The sequence below is a fragment of the Staurois parvus genome, unplaced genomic scaffold (assembly GCF_062004578.1).
Source record: "Staurois parvus isolate SC_StPar_1 unplaced genomic scaffold, SC_StPar_1.0 ptg001200l, whole genome shotgun sequence".
Lineage (NCBI taxonomy): Eukaryota > Metazoa > Chordata > Amphibia > Anura > Ranidae > Staurois > Staurois parvus.
In genome coordinates this window covers 21,275-45,352 of record NW_028318996.1, presented here as the reverse complement: position 1 = coordinate 45,352, position 24,078 = coordinate 21,275, and the positions used below count along the sequence as shown (strand labels likewise).

The window sequence follows — 24,078 nt, the reverse complement described above, 5'->3', positions numbered from 1 at the left end:
ATTAGCTGTAAACTTCTTTGTGAAACGAATTGGCAAAACTTGCCCTCGGTGAATATGGCTGACCGTCGTGCGCCACATCCGGTCAGCTGTATGCCGCTTCCGGTTGGGTTAGTTTCAGGCTGACGGCTGGTGTTTAGCGAAGCTGTTTTGGTGAGTGATGTGTGTCAGAGCTGTGACAGCGTCCTGAGGGGCCCCGGGGCCCGGACACACCTGCATGTCTCCACCAGAGAAGGTTTGTATTCTCTAGAATCTGTTCCAAAGGCAATGGATTTACTTTCCGTTCCAGGTCTAAGTTTGCGTGGTTTCTATAGTGTTGCAGAGGGGGGGGGGGGACTTTACAGATTTTTACTCCTGCCTGTGCCCCCCTCCCCCCATTGAGGAAATCGCTCACTTCCTGTATTTGTGACACCAGTACGAGGGAGGTGTCAGAAGACCATTGTCAGGAGTTCTGTCTCCCCTGCTTTTACACAGATATTTGCACGTGTTGCCATTGCAAAAGTGTCCCAATGGGGGCATAAATGACAACAAAAGCCTGACAGGGTATGTGACCCTCTATTCAAAGTAAATGGTTTTGTTGGAATAGCATGGGCTCATTGCTGGCGGAGTCTAGATATTAGAGGAACAACTGACAGACCTAAACCAGGGAAGCAGCCATTACCACCCCCTCTTCTGAAAATGCCACCTGCCTGGCTCTTATATTGACCATCTAAATTCAGTTCCAAAAAAAACAAAAATGTCACATATTGCAGCTTCCCAACCATTAGATGTGGTGGCTGCATTCGTTTTCTTTTTTTAGGCTTTTTCACCTGGTGATCTGGCCAGTAGATAGTTATAGTTAGTCTGGCTGCAAAAAGACAAACGTCCATCCAGTTCAACCATTAACCTCTTCAAGTCCGGACACTTTCACCCCCTTCCTGTCCAGGGCAATTTTCAGCTTTCAGTGCTATCACACTTTGAATGACAATTGCGCGGTCATGCAACACTGTACCCATATGAATTTTTTAGCATTTGTTTGAGACAGATAAAGCTTTATTTTGGTGGTATTTATTTGCCACTGAGATTTTTTTTTTTTTTGCTATATAAATAAAAAAGTCCAAAAATTTTGAAAAAAAAAACAAATTTTCTTGTAAAAGTTTGCAAATAAATAATATTTCATCATAAATCTTAGCCAAAATTTATTCAATTTTTTTTTAGTAAAAAAACAAAACAAATTAGTTTATAACAAAAAATTATAATTTTTATTTAATTTTTTTATATTATGTTTTTTTTCTACATATTGTCACCCTAGCAGTACAGTGTCACCATGGTGACACTGTACTACTTGTGGGGTGATGATGATTTTTTATTTTTTTTACACTGATTTCTTTTACACCCATAAAGACTGTAAAAGCAATAATTTCTCCTTCTCTCTGGCTGCATTTTTGCAGCCATTGAGAAATACTGTGAGAGCTGTGATTGGTCACAGCTTATCACATGGTACAAGGCCGTTGTGAATAGCCTTGTACCATGTGACCTTTGATCATTCACAGATTTCACACGTAGTAAGCAATGATGTCAGAAGTGACATCTTGGTTACTACTCTGTATTTGATCACTGATTGGCCAATCAGTGATCACATGATCGGGACCTCACACAGAGGTCCTGTACAAAGATCGGTGTTCCACTGTCCATAGAACACAGCGGGCACCGGATTGCGGTGCTGCGCGCTCCCAGGGAGTGCGCACAAGCAGGGGATGGGGAGGCCATTTATAAACCACCACCCGCCCCTGCACTGCCACCGTCCGGCCATTTATATACAACGGCCGGGCAGGGGGTGGTAAAAAAAAAAGTTATAATCCTATACCGACAATTGATCCAGAGGAAGGCAAAAAAAACAGCAAAGCATGATCCAATTTGCTCCTGCAGGGAAAAAATAATCCTTCCTGATCCCCCGAGAGGCAATCGGATATTCCCGGGATAAACTTTACCTATAAATGTTAGTATCCAGTTATATTCTGTGTAACTAAGAAAGAATCCAGGACTTTTTAAAAAGCAATCCACTGAGCTGGCCAGAACCAACTCTTGAGGGAGTGTATTCCACATTTTCACAGCTCTCACTGTAACACACCTCCTGTATTAGAGTGCCCCCCACTCTGGATGAAACAGCACAGGGGGCACCTTTGGACAGCAGCATTGTCAATCTGGAGGGAGGAGAGTGTTAGCAGATTTAAATACACTAACACATTGAAGCCAAGCTCCAGCTCACTCTTTATAATCAGTTACAGCAAACAGTTTTTTTTTTCCTTTCATGATTATTATTATTATAATAGAGGATTTATATAGTGCCGACAGTTTGCGCAGATTTTTACAACGGGAGGGCAGACAGTACAGCTACAATGCAGTTGAATACAGCAGGAATCGGAGGGCCCTGCTTGTTAGAGCTTACAATCTAAAAGGGGGAGGGTCAAGTGATACAAAATGTAATATAACTGTGAGGGATGTGCTGATGGAGAATATACATGTACAGCTTTTAGGTGGAGGCAGGATAGGCTTTTCTGAAAAGTTTTCAGGGATCGTCTAAACGTGGACAGAGTAGGGGATAGGCAGACAGATTGGGGTAGAGCGTTCTAGAGCAACAGTCTCCAACCTGTGGCCTGGGGTGTGGCCCTTTGCTTGCCTTTATCTAGCCCTTGGGGCACTATTACACCAATGCTGGAGCAACAATCCATCCTATGGGCACTGTTCTTCTGAGATCAACAATGAGACACTGAGTCATGCAAGTCCTCTTGCAGGAGAGGGAATTATGTCTGTCTTCTTGGGGGGTGTCATGCCTGTTTTTTCTTGGCTTCTGATTGGTCTATGACATTGGCACTGAAGTATATAGCAGACACTGGTGTAGCATGAAGATCTGTATTCTCTGTGGCAACTGCGCATGTGCCAGAATTGGGGAAAACAAGCCATGCTAGGTCACGTAACTCCTTACATGTCGGACTACAACCAAGCGTGTACCTGGTCAGGATTCAGAAGCTCCGGCACCCTGATATCCAGGCGGGGACACAGGCTCTGGTCATCATTATTACCAGTGCTGATCCCCAGGGATACACAGGGAAGATACAGGATTTGACAGCGGCTGTAGCACCCCATACCTGTGCTGTAGTTTGGCATGTTAGGAGTTATGTGACTTCAGGTACGTCTCCGGCTTTAGCTCAGCCTGTTTTCCCTGATTCCAGCACAGCACAGTTGCTGCAGGGGATACAGTCTTCACGGGGTACACATCTTCATGATACACCGGAGCTTGATTTGGCTGCTCAGCATACGCTAGTACTGAGCACCCAAGTGATTGTGTTCAAGGGTAACCTGACAGAATAAAGTTTGGTTTTTTTTCTCTCTCGCTGGGCCAACGCCTCATTTACTTGCTCACCAGATGCGCTGCTGCTAAGCGTTAAAAGAGCCGGACACTCCTCTTTCCTGCCAAACACCCAATCGGTGCTCTTCACCCTGCAAGGTCTCGCGCCTCCCTGCTAGTTCCCAGGTGAGGTCCTGGAGATAAGCAGAAAGGTGTTAAAATTGTCAAATTGCCTTTATGAGGGACAAATAGATTTGGACCCCAATTTAGTCTGTTGGACAAGTAGTTTTATTAAAACTTTCCACACCCCTGAGCAATATAATAAATGTTTGCTTTTGGGTTTAATGCTGCTTTAACCAAAGCTAGTCTGTAGGTAAATTGTATGTAAACCCATCTACGCCCCTCCTCCATTCATGCTGGTTGGGAATCAGTATCACACTAAACAATTCATTTGTATATTGCAACAATCCAATTTTTAGACATTTCCTCTATTTTTCTTTGTCAGGTCACATGATCTATCTCTTTGATCACTGCACAGTCCAATCTCTGGACGGGGCTACTGTCTTCTGGCCCAGGCTGTCAATCACTGGGCAGGATTCTCCCCACCAAGCTCATTGCCCTGTTAAGTCTTAGGTGTCATGTGCCCTGCTGGATCCTTCTCACCAGTCTCATTGCACAGTCCAATCTGCAGGCAGGGCTTGGGCACAGAAAGGGGAATTTACTAAAAGTGGAGCCACTGTGCAGAGTAATCATACAGATTCTATCCTCAGCTTGTGCAGTTAAAGCAGAACTTCACCCAAAAAGGGAAGTTCCATTTATCCCCCTCCTCCCCAGCTCCTCTGCCACATTTTTTTTTTTTTTGGGGGGGGGGGTGTACCTGGTTTTGATAGGTACTTCCGCAGGATCGCCAAGGCAGTCCAAGCAGAAGTTCTAGTCCTAGTAACTGGCAAGATTATTCGGTCTTTAATATTTACTGCAATCATTTCTCAAGAAAGAAAAGCACACATCAACAGACGAATGTGTTTGTGTCATGACAGGTTTACTTTACTACTGGGTGTGGAAGGGACCATGTCTGGCTCCTCAAGGTATAGGACACCGGGTCACACACAGAGCAATAGCCAAAATCTGGGAGTATGTAATTCTGATATATTTTAGTTATTCATTTTATTACTTTGTTTTACTTTTTAAATACGTTATAGATATTTTACTCATTTTTTTATAGAGAAAAGTGAACCATTCACATCAGTGCCTGTCAAGGATGTCAACATCTAATGACTTTGCTGCAATAATACACTGTGGGAGAAATATGGGGTAAAAGACAATGTATGCAGGATTTATTGCACACCAACAGTTTGCGCAGCTCTTTACAAAAATGGAGACAGGACCGAATACAAAAGGATTAGGAGGGCCCTACTCACAAGGGCTTACAATCTAAAGGGGGAGGAAGGTGCGGTAAGTGATGCAAGAGCGGGTGTGGGGTGCATTAGAGCTAATTATTATTATTATTATACAGTATTTATATAGCGCCAAAAGGTTTGCTCAGCGCTGTACATTATAGTGGGGACAGAACATGAGACAGTACAGTAACAAAACAATACACGAGGGGTTAGAGGGCCCTGCTCTTTCGAGCTAATGGAGAAAGTAATAGTTTAGATTTCAATTAGAGGTGGGATAGGCCTCCCTAAGGAGATACATTTTAAGGGTTGGCTACAGGCAGGCAGAGTCAAGAACAGCTTGTGGTAGGGAATTCCAGAGCATGGGAGAAGTCCTGGAGGAAAACATTGAAGAAGGTGACGAGGGAGCTAGAGAGGAAGGAGGTCTTGGGAGGAGCGGCATAAACAATTCATGAGACTCGGTTGGTGATGTAGCTGGGGGTAGAGGTGTGGATGGCTTTGTATGCTGCTGCTAGTATTTTGGATTTTATTTATTGGAGAGCTGAAGCCAGTTGGAGGGATTGGCAGGGAGGGGTGGTGGACATTGAACAACTGGTAAGATGCATGAGTCCTGCAGTGTTTGTGGTAGACTCAAGATGGTGGGGGGAAGCTGTGTAGAGGAAGGCCGATGAGGAGGAAGTTGTAGTAGATGAGATGAGGGATAACAAGAGTGTGATTTATTAGATTTGTGATGTCAATGGTTAGGAAGGAGTGAATTTTGGAGATGTTGCTGAGGTTGAGGCAGCAAGATTTGATCAGCCATTGGATGCAGGGCACAAAGGAGTGTTTGGAATCCAGGATTATACCTAGCACCCTGGTATGGGTGAAACAGATAGTTGTGCCATTGACCTTAAAGTGGTTCTAAAGGCTTGAGGTTTTTTACTTTCATGTACTGTATGCATGAAGATTAAAAAACCTTCAGTTTGCAGTGGCTCCCCCAGCCCCTCCCAATACTCACCTGAGCCCCATCTCAGTCCAGCAATGTGCACAGGAGATGTGACTTTCTCAGGTCTCTCCTCACTCATTGGCTTGGATATAGCAGTAGGAGTCACAGCCATAGGCTCCCACTTCTGTCAATTACAGCCTGTGAGGAGGAAGTGGAGGGGCGAGGCCAAGTCACTGCTCTACTGTGTCTTGCGGAGAGCAGGGCTCGGGGGCGAGCATGTACCAGTGTCCCCATAGCAAGCGGCTTGCTATGGAGGCACTGCTCAAGGGGGAGGGACCAGAATCACCAGCAGGGGACCCAAGAAGAGAAGGATCGGGGCCACTCTCTGCAAAACCATTGCAAAGAGCAAGTAAGTATGACATGTCTGTTATTTACAAAAACAAAATGAGGCTTTAGTATCAATTTAATGGAAAAGTTAGGGGAAGGTTCATGGGGGGAGGAAACATTATGCATTTTGAAAGACTGAATCTCGGAAAGGTGCGTGATATCCATACTAATATATAGCATATCCGTTAATAAGTTAGTGGTGTGCAATTAGCATGTCGGTATGGGTTCAGATTGTTATAGTAAAGCTATGCAGCCAGGGAGAAGATAGTACATCTGGTGGAATTTCAGGGCAAGTGTGCTGCCATAGTAATAATCATCAATTGTATCTGAGATGTTAAAGCAGGGGGTCTCCGAACCTTTCAATAGGAAGGCCACATCATATGTTTTACTATCGTACATGGGCCGAAAAAAATCCACATTACATCAGGATCCCCATCAGGGTCCTCATTAGAGTCTCAGCCTTACAGCGGTATGCCCATCACATCATGGACCCCGGGTACATGGGGGGGGTCCGGTTGTGGCCCACAGGTCGTAGTTTGAAAACCCCTGTGTTAAAGCATAGTGGGATAGCTGAATGTACAGTTGAAACGCATATATGTGGACGGTTTCATCTGCAAAATATTCTGTAACTCTGTTATAATTAGAGCACACTTCATGTCTTTTTGTGTCTTTTTTTTAGTCTCATTTCTACCTCTTTCTCCTGAAATAATCTGCTCTAAAACATCAGTGCATTTATCTGATGGAGGTACTGAGCTCACTCTGGTCCCAACACTCTATTCCAGTGCAGGGGTGGACTGAGAACTCATGGGGCCCCCGGGCATTAGGGGATCATGGGACCCCTGTGTCCTTGCCCAAACTCAAAAAAGCCTATGAAAAAGGTACCAGGGGCATCTCATGGGGCCCCCTACTGACCCCGGGCCCTCGGGCAGTGCCCGAGTTTCCAAATGGTCAGTCCGCCCCTGTTCCAGTGCAGAATGGCAGGAAGTACTATTTATTAGCTGCTCCGGCAGACACAACCAGGATTACCACTGCTGCAGCTAAAAGTAATTCCAGGAATGGAGCTGAGGGAGCCCAGAACCTCTATGGGAGGGGGGAGGGTAGTTTAGGAAGTTATGGTTACAAAAGGGTCAGAGGATACAAAAATAGACTTTTGGTTACCCATAACGCTTGATAATAAATAATATTCTTTAGCAAGAAAAATATATTCCACATTAATAATTATTTTACCAATGACTGTGTGAGCTGTAAATTGCCTCCAGTATCGTTCCTGTTTCTTCTTGCTGGAGGCTGCCATTTTGCTGAAGCCCAGAGCCCCTGAGCAGCAGTAAATCTTTAGGATGTCAGCAGATCGGCCTCTACAAATTCAGCACAGTGCCAAAATATAGAGAGCAGATGTGTATGTGCAGAGCAGAGTGAGACAATGTATTACTGGATTTTATACAATATAGGCACTTATTTCAGTGTGTTACATAGCTATGCCTGCTAAAGGAGCCATCCTGAAGTGATCTAGCAGGACTTAATTCTCTGACTAAAAATCCACTTTAATGCCTGATTTTACCCTATTTTTTATTTTTAACAACAACAAGGTCTCTTTAACAACAATGTGCTATCCACACAGATAGCACCTTGTTTTCCATGAGTTAGACAATTCAGCCAATTGCTCTGAGAAGGAGCCGTAAAACACAACTATTGCGTAGCACTGCAAAGCCAGAGGTTGAGCATGAGTAGTTAGAATGAATCAGACATACTAAAAGAATTGTGGGATCTTTAAGGCACCAAGAAAACACAAATATAAAACAAATACATCTGTTTTATGTTTGTGTTTTCTTGGAGCCCTAAAGTGATTGTAAAGCTTAATTTTTTTTTTTTTTCTCAAATAACAAACATGTCATACCTGCTATATGTAATGGTTTTGCACAGAGCAGCCCGGATCCTCCTCTTCTCAGGTCCTCCACAGGTACTCCTGGCTTCTCCTACTCAGCCAGTGCCCCCGCTTCCTGTGGGGACACTTGTGCGGGCATGCTTCAGAGCCTCGCTGTTTGCGTTCATAAACACAGACAGCTGGGCACAGTCTCACTCCCTCTTGACAGAGTTTGATTGAGAGCAGTAGGTACCAATGGCTCCCACTGCTTTCAATCTGCCATGTGAGGATGGAGAGAGACGCTGCTCTCATGCACAGCGCTGGATCGCAATGGGGCTCAGGAAAGTATTAGGGATGCTCGGGGGGAATCCTTTTTTTTTTTTTTTTACCTTTAAAGCTGAGTTCCACTCACCCTGTTAAAAAATAAAAGTCAGCAGCTACAAAAACTGTAGCTGCTGACTTTTAAAAAACAGCCACGTACCTGGCCCTCGGTCCCGTGGTGTGTCATCTGTTTCACTAGCCGTCCTGTATTCCAGTAGGCTAGCATCTTCATTGTGGGCACTCGGCTGTGATAGCTTTTGGCTTCTCAGCCGGGTACGCACTGCGCATGCACGAGTAGCACTGCGCTTCATGAATGGTCCTGTAGTCTTCTGGAACATGTCACGTGTCCCAAAAGACTACAGGAAGGGAGGGAGGACACCTTCCGTTTCCGATCACCTAGGCCAGGGGTCTGCAACCTTTAAGACATAAAGAGCCACTTGGACCCGTTTCCGAGAGGGAAAAAAAGACTGGGAGCCGCAAAACCATTGCAACATTTAAAACAAATCCGACACTGCATATATTGCAAAAAACGCTCTGGTCATGAAGGGGGTTTAAGGGCCCAGTAAGCAAAGGGTTAATCAGGGCCACAGTGTATCGTCATAATCACAATCATAGCCTTAGGTCAGTGGTGTGCAACCTTTTTTTTCGACTGAGCCAAATCTCGCCAAAACCACGATTGAAATTTATTTTGAGAGAAACATTTTTAAAACTGAAAATACATCCCCCATATAGTAATTCATCCCCCATATAGTAATTCATCCCCCATATAGTAATTCATCCCCCATATAGTAATTCATCCCCCATATAGTAATTCATCCCCCATAGTAATTCATCCCCCCTATAGTAATTCATCCCCCCTATAGTAATTCATCCCCCCTATAGTAATTCATCCCCCCTATAGTAATTCATCCCCCATAGTAATTCATTCCCCATATTGTGTGAATTCACTTACCTTTGCTCCGCGCGTTCCTCTCGCTGGGTTCCCGCACCGTTCTGGTCTTTAGGGCGGACTGTGAGAGGAGAGGAGTTCGTCACGCTGCCCCGCCTACATCCGGGCTGCCCCGCCTACATCCTGACAGCCAATGTTTGCCAGCGGGCGCCCGGCACACAGAAGATCTGCATTAAAAGAGCCGCGGCTTGCCGACCCTATTGCCTGTCACCTGGTGGGCAGTGTGCTCCGGAGCCGCAGGAAAGGTGAAAAAGAGCCGCGGGTTGCCGACACCCGACCTAGGCAATCGGACCGGAAGTGGGAGCGGGTACCTTTCAAATACCCGCTCCCCCCCCGACCCCCAAAGGTGCCAATCTTTAATGGGGAGCAGTCCTTAAAGCGGAACTTCCCCTTTTGGGTGGAGCTCCACTTTAAGGCTCAGTTCACAATGTTGCAACCCCAAAGTCTTGCAATTTGCTTGTGAATTTTGTGATTTACCATTGCAGTCTATGGCACTCAAGTCACACCCAAGTCTCAGAAAAATAGCGTCGGAACCTCTTTTTATTATTTTGCGGCAACTTGAGTTGCATCGATTAAGACGCCACCCATTGAAATTAATGCGTTTTTGACTTGTCATGCGACTTTGTGTCGCAAGTCTCACAATAAGTCACAGAAGTGAGAAACATTAATAATGCAGAGAATGCATTAAGGCAATAACCCTTTAGGCTTTTCAACCACTTTAAAAATCCCACTTTTTGGATTTTTTTTACTTTATCTGATGTATTGAGGATGTGGCACCTTGGCCTACATCAGACTGTATTTTGAGTAGTTAGAATAAGTATAACTGTCCCCATGTACGCATACTACAACTATAGCAACGTTGTTGAAACATTAACGTGCATTAATACTTGCATCAAGCTGATATCTTCAATTAAATGTCTGAAGTAAAAATAAGACTCTACATTTCCTTTACATGCAAGGTCCCCTGTTTACCATTTCTGTCCCTCCTCCTCCCTGAAATGCTCTAAATATACTTAAAGAAAAGATAACACAAGGCAAAAAATAGGTTTTATATTATATGTATGCTAAGTACTCCCAGTCTCACAAGAAGATGTTTCAAAATTTTCTCCGAGAAATGTGGAGTACTCTGATCTCCATCTCCCACTCAAAGGATGATGTCACCCTTGCACTACAACCAGAAATCAGGGAAAGGTGAGAATACCATCTAATGCAGGCCATAGACAGGGAGAAAACCCGCTGTTTTTTTTTTTTAGAAAAAGGAAAAATCGGTCGTTCAATCAGCCGACGTTACCACCATTGGTAAAAAAAAAAAAAGTCGGCTGATTTTTGTCCCGTCTACGGCCGGCAATTATATAGAATATGCAGAAGAAGAAGAAATAGAATATGCAGAAGAAGTAGAAAAAGTTGCAACATTGTATCTATTTGTATCCATTTAGGATACAGATGTTTCTATTCGGATACAAATAGATACAATGTTGCTATACTTTTAAATATCAAAATATAATATCGGACTGAAATTCTTTTTTTTTTTTGCTTCTTCATATTCTATTTCTTCTTTTTCTTCTTCTTTATATTCTATTTCTTCTTCTCTTTTTTATTCTATTTCTTCTTTTTATTCATATTCTATTTCTTCTTCTCATTCATATTCTATTTTTTTCCTTTTCTGCTTTTCCTTCTTTCATGTCACTGCTCATGCGCATTTTTTAAAATCGGAAAAAGATCGGTAGATTTGTCCATCATTGCCGCGAAAATCGTCAGAACGACAAATTTGGCCGATTTTTTTTCCAGCAGGACTGATAATCGAAAAGTGCAAAAATCACTAAAAACGGCCGACCGATTACCACACTAACGATCCGAAAATCGGCCGTTTTTTTTTTTTTTTTGGCTGATTTTCGTCCGTTTTTCATCCCATCTATGGCCCGCATAACTTTCAGGTGATTTTTAAACCATTCCTTATGTTTTATCAATAATGAGGAGGGGCAAAGGTAAACAGTGGGCCTTGATTTTTAGGCACAAGGTCCTCTTTAAGTGACTCTATCATTATATTCTTTATCGCATAGTTTTGTGCGCCATCCGCTATTCCTAATTTGTGTAGTTACATTTCTAATTGACGTTTATTTGTATGTTACATACAGGGTCCAGTACTGACTTTCTAATTTAGTCACCTGTTCAGCATCATGGCAGAGAGGAACAGTACTAGCTGGTCCAAGAAGGTGGTAGCCTTTTGTACCAATCCAAGGTCCTTCTTATCCAGCATAACCGCGGAGAGTTTTTTGGATGATCTGTTAAAAGATCTGAAGAGTGAAAGTTTGAACGAACAAACAAAGGTATTTGAGGAAATTAAGTCTTGGGGTCTTTAGCCTGTTAAATCTATTTTTTGTTTTATTTTATTTAATTTTATTGCTCATGTACACGACTAAAGCTGGCCACATGCTAGAGCTACACTATATTGTCAAAAGTATTGGGACACCTGCCTTTACACGCACATGAACTTTAATGGCATCCCAGTCTTAGTCCGTAGGGTTCAATATTGAGTTGGCCCACCCTTTGCAGCTATAACAGCTTCAACTCTTCTGGGAAGGCTGTCCACAAGGTTTAGGAGGGTGTCTATGGGAAGGTTTGACCATTCTTCCAGAAGAGCATTTGTGAGGTCAGGCACTGATGTTGGATGAAAAGGCCTGGCTCACAGTCTCTGCTCTAATTTGTCCCAAAGGTGTTCTTTCAGGTTGAGGTCAGGACTCTGTGCAGGCCAGTCAAGTTCCTCCACCCCAAACTCACTCATCCATGTCTTCATGAACCTTGCTTTGTGCACTGGTGCACAGTCATGTTGGAACAGGAAGGGGCCATCCCCAAACTGTTCCCACAAAGTTGGAAGCATGAAATTGGCCAAAATGTCTTGGTATGCTAATGCCTTAAGAGTTCCTTTCACTGGAACTAAGGGGCCAAGCCCAACCCCTGTAAAACAACCCCACACCATAATCCCCCCTCGACCAAACTTTATACTTGGCACAATGCAGTCAGGCAAATACCATTCTTCTGGCAACTGCCAAACCCAGACACATCTATCGGATTGCCAAACAGAGAATCGTGATTCATCACTCCAGAGAACACGTTTCCAATGCTTTAGAGTCCAGTGGTGGCGTGCTTTACACCACTGCATCTGATGCTTTGCATTGCACTTGGTGATGTAAGGCAAGGATGCAGCTACTCGGCTATGGAAACCCATTCCATGAAGCTCTCTACACACTGTTTTGCTAATCTGAAGGCCACACAAAGTTTGGAGGTCTTTAGCTATTGACTCTGCAGACAGTTGGCGACCTCTGCTCACTTTGTTCTTCAGCATGTGCTGACCCCGCTCTGTCATTTTATATGGCCTACCACTTTGTGGCTGAGTTGCTGTTGTTCCCAGTTGCTTCTACTTTGTTACAATACCACTAACAGTTGACTGTGGAATATTTAGTAACAAGGAAATTTCATGGATGGACATATTGCACAGGTGACAACCTATCCTGGTACCATGCTTGAATTCACTGAGCCCATGAGAGCGACCCATTCTTTCACAAATGTCTGTAGAAGCAGTCTGCATGCCTAGGTGCTTGATTTTTTACACCTGTGGCCATGGAGGTGATTGCAACACCAGAATCCAATGATTTGAAGGGGTGTCCCAATACTTTTGGCAATATAGTGTATGTCTGCATGTGAGAAGCACCAGATAATGCCTACTTACCTTTGTTATACAGGAAAGACTATTTTGTGTTGCCCTTCCCGACTTTGGGATTAAAGTGCTTGTAAAAGCTCAAGATTTTGTTTTACCTTCATGTATTCTATGCATGAAGGTAAAAAACCTTCTGTGTGCAGCAGCCCCCCTAATACTTACCTGAGCCCCATCACGATCCAGCCATGTGCACAAGAGCCTCAGCTCTCTGGGAACTCTCCCTCCTCATTGGCTGAGACAGCAGCGGAAGCCATTATCTCCCGCTGCTGTCAAGCACAACCAGTGAGACAGTGAGGAGAGAGAGGGGGGTGGGGCTGAGCCACAGCTCTGTGTGTGCATAGACACGTAGAGCTGTGGCTCTGGAGTGAGCCTCTTTGGCTTCCCCCATAGCAGGCTGCTTGCTCTGGGGGCATTGGCAAGAGGGAAGGGGCCAGGAATGCCGGCCGAACACATGAGAAGAGGGGGCTGCTCTGTGCAAAACCCCTGCACAGAGCAGGTAAGTATAACATGTTTGTTATTTATTTTTTATTTTTTTAATTGCCTTTTAATATAGCTTTAAGCGGTGCCTCCAGGGTTAATGTGTCTATAGCTAAAACATTTTTTAGATACATAGATATAGTAAGGAATGGTTAGAATTCCTGTAATTTTTTTTTTACTTTCTTACCTAAGCAATTCTTGATTTCCTGATTTAATTCTGATTTCCTTTCCCCTGGCCTAAAGCCTTCTGGAATACTCGCAACATGCATCCCAGGAGGCTTTAGGTCAATCCTGTACATGCGCAGTTGCATGTCATTCAAGGGCCGACTGCAAGAGCCCAAAAGAGACGGCCAGCCCCCTGGTGACATAAGAAGAGGGGATGGAGGCTGGGGACTCTGTATGCAGTAGGTTACACCAGACTTTGACTACGTTTCCACTTTACTTTATTTTAAAAGTGTAGTTATCCTTTAAAGCAACTAAAAGTTAAAAAAGCTGCACTGTAAAAGAATAATACTTGCCTACCCTGTGCCTCCGAAGACATGGGCGTTGGGTAGGTTTGTATTCTTATTTTACATGTTGGCATTTTTTTTTAGCAGTAACAAAGTTCTAACAGAGACTTTTTACTGTAGAGCAAGTTTTTGTTTTTTTTTTTGTTTTTTTTTTCATGCCCCTTCCTGGCCAAAACAAAAAAAATTTAGCATTCCTGAGCATTAAGTACCACAAATCTCACAAGAAGATGCTCCAGCACAAAGCAATAGCATCTTATAGTTCTCATCTAATCGCTACTTAATAGTTTTATAGTTAAGAGCAACAAACCCATTTTCCTTTTCGGTGCACACGGCTTGTTATTCTGTCCACAGAGCCTATGACAGTGTTTGTCCTTGCAGTGTTCTGTAACTGACACAGATAATCATTTTCTGTTCTAGGTTTTAATGCTGAATCTTTTATTAGAGTTTCCTACAACTCTGTGTCCAGAGAAAGCTGCAGGTGAACTTACCGCTGAGATCCTGATAAATATTTTACAACAAATGTCAACTTCAGTGAAAAGTATAAGTTTAAGGTGCCACCTCCTGTTAGCAATCGAGACTGTGCTGATCACCACTGATAACTTCAACTGCAATTGCAAAGTAGCCCAGGACTTCGCCTCTTTTCTAATGCACCTTATATCAGACATCAATGACAAGAAGCAGGGGTCATCCAACAGGCCTGTACGCATCATGGCTTGCGAGTGCCTGAGAGAACTGGAGTACTGCTACCCGGGGCTCCTGTCACAAAGGCTAGAACATTTATACACAATGCAGCAACAAGAAATTACTAGCGCTCATCAGTCGTACACACTTCTATACAGTGTGACCCTCAAGAATGCAATACAGATCCTAGCGCAGAAAGAAGGACCATCTAATGGAACCCTCAAGCAAATGCTGACAAGCAATGACAGTTTTCTTTGGAGTGCCACAAAAGACATGAAGGAACTTCAGCCATCCTCAGGAGAGCAACTTTTTCTGCTACCATCAAACAATGAGACCAAAGAATTAAAATCTATCCTAGCTCTGTTATTAGAGGACTCCTATCTCTTTACTGCTGCATGCCAAAACACTCTGTTTTGGCAGATAACACAGATCGTGGCCATGGTTCGTACCATATCGCCCGTCATTTTCAAGTCTCAGCTCGTGCGACTGTTTGGAACAAAAGACATTTCGTGTTTTCACAGCATTCTTCAAATGAAAGCAGTCTTCACAGATAGTTTGTTTACAGCTGAAGATGAGCACTTTCTCCTACAGAGGCTGGTGGGGATGACGCAGCATCCACTTCTCTCTACGCCAGTGAAGCTGTTCTACTTAGATTGTCTGTTGCACTTTCCGGAGAACAGACCACTAAACTCAAACCCCGGGGAGAATCTACCAGTCCTGCTAACTGTCCAAATGACATCATCCTTATTCCCCAACATTTTCAATGACTGCATCACAATGCTCTGCAGGCAGAATTTGCTGAGCATGGTATATCTGGAAAATGAAGGTTATCGTTCTGAGAAGGGTATAGAATACTTGTTTGAACATCTCATGGCATTGTATAGCATGGTTGACAGAAATGCAGGCAGAGAGATTACAGCAACCTTTTTCCGTTCTGTGTATATTTTTGTTCGCTACTTTAATTTTTGTGAAAAGCACATGGAAAATTTGACCAGAAGTCTATTGGAGCTGTACAGAAGCCAAAGTTATTTGGCGCTTTATTTTATCAACTTGATTAATCAGACGCAGATTTTACTGGAATTTCAGCCTTGGCCAGGATCATTGTCCAAAGGTTTACAAAGGCACATAGTCAACCTTCCTATAGAAAGTTCAACCATAAAGTTTCTTCGGTGGCATCTCAAAGTACTTTCTAGAGTAGCCCAAGAAAATACCATTCCACAAACAAGTACAGTCCTCTTCTTAAGACGTTTGGTTTTTCAGTCTGGCCTGTGCCAAAAAGGGGACTGGGGTTTGGGCAACGCTTTGTTGTCTGTCTGCAAACACATTCTCCAACATGAGCATTTAGACGTGGTCTTCATGCACTTGGCAGATCTTTTGCAGCATCTGATGCACCATTTTGAAGACATTGACATCCAAGACCGTTCACGCCTCTATTACATTCTCCTGACCAATGTTTCTAGTGACAAGCTTGGTAAAATTCTCAACATGTCTCCGATGGGTGGTCCAACAAAAACTAGGTCCTTGTCCTCGATAATGACTGAAAGTGAGAACTTCTCCACCTTGCTAACAATTCACAACACAGAAAAGGCAATTCTCTGTTTGTGTCCAGTTCATGATGAAAAAAGTTCTTTGTTGCCTTTTGCTAAAGAATCTATGGAAGAAAGTCCATCAGCTGAATATGGTCTTAAAGATTACTACCAATACCTTGAGGATAATGTTTCCTCATTGCTTGCTTTGAAGTACCATTTGACTTTCAAAGGAGATGTTGAGAAAAAATTTCATAAACTCTCTTGTATTGTGCTTCACTTTGAACTTACAAATGCTAATTTTGAAGAAATTAGTGATGTCAGTGTAATGTGCCTCTATGCTGACAGAAAACCTCCGGTGGTCACTATTTATTTGGTTCCTAAAGATCCGTATCCATCCATATTGAATGTAAATGCCACATTTAATACTGAGGATGGATACACTTATTTTTCAAGACTCGAACCTCTGCATATTGCATTCCCAGAACTCTTTGCTAATCTTCCTGTGCCAGAGTCTTGTTCATTAGATGCCCGGTACCACCTGTTTGTCAGTCTCTGGCAAACTATGCAGCCTGATGATCAAAACTGGTGTGAAGAAAGTATATTCTGCCACAAGATGTCAAAGGAGTCTCTACGAGTCTTTGTGCAGTCCCATTTCTCCAAATTTGTGGTGTCTTATCATGATCACGAATACAAAATTGCCATACTGCTACCACCCAGATTCCACATCTTAATTCATGCTCGCTTTCAAGGGGACATGGCTTGTTTTGACATTAGAACTAATAATTGGAAAATACTGCCATACTTGAATTCCCATCTACGTGATCTGTCAAAGAACACGTGAAAAATGTTTATGAATGTTCCCGTGGTGTCACAAAAGTAATCCATCATTTTGAGTGCTGAATCTGTTTCAGTTTGACAGTTTAGAAGTTACCAGTGAGTACAGCGGGGCAAGGTCCACTTGGTCTTATCCCTCAGGGCTGTAGCATGTGATTAAATAAGTGTCATGCCTGTGAATAATGGTTTAACCTAAAAAAAAATCTACTTCTGTACCGAGTACAGAACTTATATGTGATAAAGGGAGTTCATCAGGATAGAAATATGGCTAAATGCAGCGCTGACTTTCTTGGAATGTACAAACTCCAGGACCGACCTACTTCCCTATTTAGAGAGTCCAACCAAGACTCGGAGTAGGTATGCAGCCAGTTAGGTGACGGGACATATATTGGTTTCCAGTCAGTAAATCTTCAAATTGAAGAAGGATCAAGTTGCTGTTCTGGAGCCAGAAAAAACTAGCAATTGCAGCTCATATTTCTATCCCTTTAATGTATTTCTAAAGCTGATGATTTTCTTTTCATTTTGGATAGAGTATGAAACGTTTAAAACACTTTTTATTAATTTTTTTTTTTAATCTATGTTTTGCTCCCTTAGTTGATTTTCCTTTATTTCTTTTGACAGAACAGGAATTAAGGGATGGCAGGAGATCTCTTCAGAGTGGATAAAATGCCCTCAAAGACCGTCGCTCGAAATCATGTCCCATTTGAAATATATTTTCCCCATATGACATATTTTGGATTTTCTCTCCTTTTCAGACCCAGAGACGGTGCTCTCTAGGAGAGGGTAAATCCCTCTAATGGAAACACAGACAGCATTAACAACCTGGCAAGGGATTCCAGCACTTTGCCACTCTATCCAATCTAAAAATCGTTTTCGTTTTAGATAATCTTAAATACTGCCTGCTTATAGGTATATGACCTATATCTATACTTTAAGTTGAAGTACAACTAAAGGCAAATCTTTTTTTTTTGGATAGAGTGCAGAGTGCCTGTCATGTTTTATTGTTGTCTGCACCCCATCTTTATTTGTCCTGTTACCGTTCTCATTGAAAGTAAAAGTCCATAATTTTGGGTTGTCTCTAGAAAATTAATAAATGGGTAATCTTCCAATGGAGACACTAGTTTTGGTGACCTGGGGGTCCCCAAGGAGTTCCCATAATTTGCAGGGATTTCACTCACTTTATGTTTTGGCTATGGGACAGGAAGTGAAGGGAAATCTCTGCAATGGGGCACAAATGGCCAAAAAACATCTGACGGGTTATAACCATCTTACTCTATCCAAAATGAAAAAAAAAAGGTTTTGCATTATGTTGCAGTTTAGGGATTACCCTACATATTACAGTCTGACTGTACAATCTCCCTTACATCTACCAACAATTATATAGGCCAAAGGCTTGTCTGATTGGATGCAAATTGATTAAATAATTTAGGTAGGGCATCCTATTACATAGTTTTGGTTTGTTTTAAAAGGAGATTTTACAAAGACTGTACAGTCAGAGTGTAATGTATATTCTGAGCTCAATCGTCATCTGACAGTAACATAGGGTACAATCACAATGGAGCACAGATGTTGTTTGCACTATTTTTTCCCCATCTGGGCAGCATTGCAATGTTATCTTGATTTTGTTGAATGTCCACATCTACAGAATAGGCAATCAGTACAGGCAACAAAGACCTCCTTTTACATGTATGGATATGTTGCAGTTTGTTCCCCTGAAATGTGAAAAAAAAAGCAAACCGCAAGTCCACCACAGGAAGCAACGCAGTGCTCATTGCAGCATTCATGAGCCAAAAAGGGATGTTTGCCTGTTAATTGTTTAATGTGTTTATTTACTGATGAGCCAGGACTGCCTTATCAGCTCCAGTGTTAAAATACAGATGTTAGTTTCTACATTTAAGTGTTTTAATCTTGCATTCAGATTCTAAGGGAAAAAAAATCTATATTTTGTAAAAAATGTTTTAATCAAGACCATAGAAACTGTATCAAGTATAATATATAGATTTTTACTTTTTTTAGAAGTCCATTTGTTATGTATGTGTGGCACAAAACAGAAGATGTTTTAACTTACAGGTTAATCACCATTTTTATTCTGAGCTGCGTGGCAAAAAAACCCCAAAAAACCTTTTCCTGTCTAGTTTACACACCACTTAAGATTTTGCACAGATTGAGGTAGCATTAGACTAGCTGTAGGTTTATTGTAGTGAGTGTTTGAGTTTTGATTCAACACTTACTAAGAGTATATCAGTATATCTGAAGGATTGTCAAGGTGCAGGATCTCTAGATGTACATTTTAATTACAGCAGGCAGACTTTCCCACTAAGTTTACTTCTGCGTGTAGCTCCCTCCTCAGCCCACCTGAGCACCAACTCCATCCAGCAATGTGCAGGAGAGCAGCAGCTTTCCCTCTCCTTGTTGTCAATCACAGCCAGTGAGCCAATCAGGAGCGCAGGGGGTGGGGGACAAGATGCATTCTATGTGAATGGACAATGTCCATTCACAAGAGCATGGCCTGAGAGTGAGCCTGCTCGAGTACCCCCATAGGAAGAGGCTTGCTATTGGGGCACTTGGTGGAGGGAGGAGCCAGGACCACCAGCAGGGGACCCAAAAAGAAGAGCGGGCTGCTCTGTGCAAAACCATTGCACAGAGCAGGTATACATGCTTGTTGTTTTTTTATAAACATTTACAACCTTTTAGAATCACTTCAAATTCAAAGATAAGCAATGACAGCCCCTGTATTTTCTTCAACACGTCTTCTATAACCACTCCCCTGACCTATTGTAAAAAAATAAATAAATCAGAGAGGTGGTCGTCTGTTTCTGTACACCTGAGAGCCTGCGCTTTCCTCTTCTGCCACTGAACCCGCCAATCCTCTTCATTCTTCCACAGCCAGTGCTTCTCCTGCATGGTCCTGTGAGCACTGCTCACACTGATCAGCAAAGGGGCACTGTAATCACCGCTAAGCACAGCAAGGGGTTACAAGGGGTATATGGACCTTAGTGGCACACTGACCACCAGTGTTCCAGGGGAAAACACCACAGACCACCAATGTTATGGGACACTCACCACCAACGACCACCATAGGAAGGGAGGGTGCCAACTCCTGGCCACAAAAATCTGCCAGTTCTGTGCATTAAATGGTCCTGACACCTGCACTCTGCTGCACAGTATAGACTAGGTCCTAAATGAAACAATTTTGGAGACTTTCTTGCTTGAAGCAAAAACCCAGTGCTTTTTAAATGCCATTAAACCCTGTCTGTTAAAAAAAAAACTTCTATAAAACTAATTTGGGTACAGTGCAGCATGACGGAGCAATTGTCAAACTATCACAGCACTGACAAAACTTTGCCCTGTCTTTAGAGCGTCACTTTGTAAGTAAGGCTGTAGGACTGGGAACTACCTTTTGTATTGCACAGCTGGGCACTTCTTGAATTTCCCACTACCATTGTTGTTTTGTTTGTTTTTTTTTAAGCAGGGGTTAAGGTTGACGGAATGGCTGTTGATGATGATGCCAGCTGGGTGGAGTGTTGAAGTCGCTCTGCACTTTTTTTTCCTGACGTTCAGGGTAGAGGAAGCACCATCCCATTTACTGCTCCTGCTTTACAGCACCACTTGGAACTCCACTCCCCAGTCTGTTACCACTGCCCACCTGGTCACCTCGGGCCTTGCTTCATACTTTGGGCCTAGTCGGGTGACCTCAGTCTATATTCCCCTAGTTGTTCTGGGGGTTTCTATTTGGCATTGTCTCAGAGAACTAATGCCTTCAATCCAGAATCTGGTAACGCTATAGTTCGTTTTCATAATGGGAGTCCAGTTCAGCCCCATCAGGTGAGGCCTAGTCCCGTTTATCTTCATGGACTTCAGGACTTTGTGGCCACATTCTCTGAATTCCTTGGACACTAACCACACGTTCCCAAAGCAAGCTTCAGTACCATTCCTGCTGAGTCTATCTCTGACCCTCCCGAGGCCTTCGAAGAGGCCAAGTCGCTCCTGATTCGGAGTCTGAAGATGGTGTCCTTGAGGTATCGCAGTTTCCGGCCAGCACCTTAGAATTACAAGGGGCCATTGCATACCTTATTGATGCATTGGATACTACCCTGCATTTGGAGGATCAGTGACAAGTAGAATTCCTCAAACTAAATTCTGTTTTAAAAATATCTTCTATTCAGTATGTATTCTTAACTCAAAAAAAGTATCTTCTTTAGCATCCACCAAATCTCCATTTTTTTCTGCTGCTGTGATCTGACTTCCTTGGCTATGTTCGTATCCATGGGCCCACTGTAAGTAGCAGTGTGGCCCCCACGCTCTCATTCCTGAGATAGACTAGAGACTATGGGCTATGTAGTGTGCATAGAGCAGTGCACATGACCACATCTTATGTGCACTGTGAGTTTCAAACAAACAGCAGTGAGTGGGAAAGGAGAGCTTTGGGAGCTCACAGAGGATGTTACAAGGAGCCAGAAAAAAATACAATAAAACATTTTCATGAACAAGATTACAGGGCCATTAAGTCATGGATGTGTATGGATTTTATTTTTTTTTTAATAAGAATATTGTTTAGTGTGACTTTGAACTGGCTGGTTCTGATCTATATCCTATGTTGGTGGTGACTTTAATCTGTCAGGCTGTGGTAGATGGGCTGATATCCCTAAAAAAGGATCTTCACCATTAGTGTAAACCCCACTTTAATTATAAAGTTTTCTTTCTTGTGTAGACTGCTAGTTCCATTACCCCTATATAATGGAGATGAAGAATAGCAGACATATTGGGGTTTATTTACTAAAGCTGGAGAGTCCAAAATCAGACTCCCTTCTGCATAGAAACCAATCAGCTTCTAACCTCAGCTTGTCAATGAAGCTTTGGCAATGAAACCTGGAAGCTGATTGGTTTCTATGCAGAAGGGAGTCTGATTTTGGACTCTCCAGCTTTAGTAAATAAACCCCATTTAGTCCAACCAGGCTGGCAATCGTGACTACCTTTATAGTTACAGTGAAAGTGAGTGGGGATACAAGAAGTATGGTGTTTGCATAAATACCAGGTGGAAATAAAGGGGAAAATGCCTGATAAAAGAATATAATTGCAGCCACCAAAACTATGGTCAGGTGAGTTGTAGAATACCGTATTAGAATTGGAGTACTACAACTGCATGATTGGCCTAGAGGAGTGAGCAGCGCTGGAGAACCTCCCATGGTACGGACTATGCAGGCCAGTCGGAGGGTTCCCATTGTGAGGCTTGGAAGGTGAAGGAGCTGGAGAGTGTGATAGTCCCAGACACTGGTACAGTGTATCATGGACTTTACAATACCCTGGTCATTGTTATAAGCCGGACATAAGATTGTGAGTACACTTGGATCCCTAAAATTACGGTCGTTTCTTCTTATTACATCTGAGAAGACTTGTTGGGCATTTCAGTTCAACTATCTCTCAATTACTAGTTCTCTCACATGGGGATAACTGGAGTGTGAGATTTTGACGGTGGGAGATAGAGCTGAGCTGTTTTAGTGGTCCGCTTAATAGAAGAAAATAAGGGCCTTTGTTTGAACTTCGTGGGAACTGTTTTGATACATTTTTACAAAAGCAGAAATAATTACGGAACAATTGTTTAAGGCCCCTTCACACAAGCAATCATGTCTACCCGTTAGTGTTTCAGGCAGACCTGATCAGATGGTCCATGTTTTCCTGTGGTCTAGCACCCACAACTCCGTTTACACCCACCAACCTCCAATCCTATCGCTAAAAAAAAAACCCAGAAGGGGATCCTTTCCCCTCCATCTAGGAGGATCGGACGAAGGGCAGTTGGGTGTAAATGGAGCAGACATAAACCTGTCATCTGACCACTTTGCTTAGCGGGGAATCAGATCCTCCACTGAGAAACCTGGATTCCACAATGTGTCAAAGCGATGGCAAGCATCCTGTTCAGAAGAAGGTAAAGTCAGTAGTTCTGAGAACTATAAAAGAGGTACTGCATGAATGCTAGTATGGATGTCATGTTTGGGATTTAGCAGTGCTTTAAAGTGGTTCTAGAGGCACAAAGTTTTTTTTTTTTTACCGTAATGGTAAAAAACCTTTTTGGGGCAGCTCCCTCCCCACCCCCCTTTATACTTACCTGAGCACCATCTCAATCCAGTGAGGTGCATGAGAGCAACGGTTCTCCTGGGTCTACCTATACGCATTGCCTCCTGCTGCTGTATATCACAGCCAGAAGGGCCAATGAGAGAGTTGGGGGGGGCCAAGTAGCATTCTGCATGTGAATGGCCATAGAGCACGACTCGGGAGCGAGCCTCAAGTGCTGCCATAACAAGCAGCTTGCTATTGGGGGCACTCAGCAGGGGACCCAAAAACCATTATTTTTGTTAGAATCACTTTAAAAAAGAATGGTTTAAAAAAAAAATAATTTACAATCACCTAGGGAGCAATTAAACACCACTAATCACCTAATTCTCCCCTCTGAGCAGAGTGTGGTGACTGTCGTGTTCTCTTTAACATCATGTGGATGATTCTGTGTGTGTGCCTCACTTAACTGGGGAAGAGATGGCGTCAGGATGCAATATGGGAAGAAGACAAGCCAGCGGAGGCAATGTGATGCTTTGGGCAGTGTTCTGCTGGGAGACCTTGGTCCTGCTGGGAGACCTTGGTCCTGCCATTCATGTGGATGTTACTTGATATGTGCTACCTAAACATTGTTGCGGGTAAAGTACACTCCTTTTTGGAAAATGTATTTCCTGATGGCAGTTGCTTTTTTTAGCAGGCTAATGTGCTATGCCACAATGCAAAAATAATTTGAGGAGCATAATAACAAGTTTGAGGTGTTCGCTTGGCCTCCAAATTCTTCAGATCTCAATCCATTGAGCTTCTGTGGGATGTGCTAGAAAAGCAAGTCTGCTGTATGGAGGTCCCATATCACAACCTACAAGAATTAAAGAATCTGCTACTGACAGCTTGGGGGCAGATACCAGAGCTTACCCTTCAGAGGTCTACTGGTGTTTATGCCTTGATGGGTCAGGGCTGTTGTGGCAAAAGTGGTACCTACTAAATATCAGGTAGGTAGTAAAGTATGGCTGATTGGTATACATCAGCAGTTAAAGCGATAGTAAAGGTTTTTTTTTTTTTTTTTTTAAATAAACATGTTCTACTTACCTGCTCTGCAATGGTTTTGGAAAGAGCAACCCTGAGG

At 43.0% G+C, this 24,078-nt stretch overlaps 1 protein-coding gene across 2 annotated transcripts; it reads left to right on the top strand.

The window, feature by feature from the left end:
* Positions 1–5: 5 nt before the first annotated feature.
* On the top strand, positions 6–18,918 carry AP5B1 (adaptor related protein complex 5 subunit beta 1). 2 transcript variants are annotated; one of them, XM_089660042.1, is made up of 3 exons: positions 6–232; positions 11,298–11,489; positions 14,281–18,918. In XM_089660042.1, the coding sequence occupies exons 2-3, from the start codon at positions 11,340–11,342 to the stop codon at positions 16,912–16,914; spliced, it is 2,784 nt and encodes a 927-aa protein (XP_089516168.1). In that variant the 5' UTR covers positions 6–232; positions 11,298–11,339; the 3' UTR covers positions 16,915–18,918. The 2 variants fall into 2 exon arrangements, with proteins under 2 accessions (XP_089516168.1, XP_089516169.1); XM_089660043.1 differs by lacking the exon at positions 11,298–11,489 and having other exon boundaries at positions 126–232.
* Positions 18,919–24,078: the final 5,160 nt, after the last annotated feature.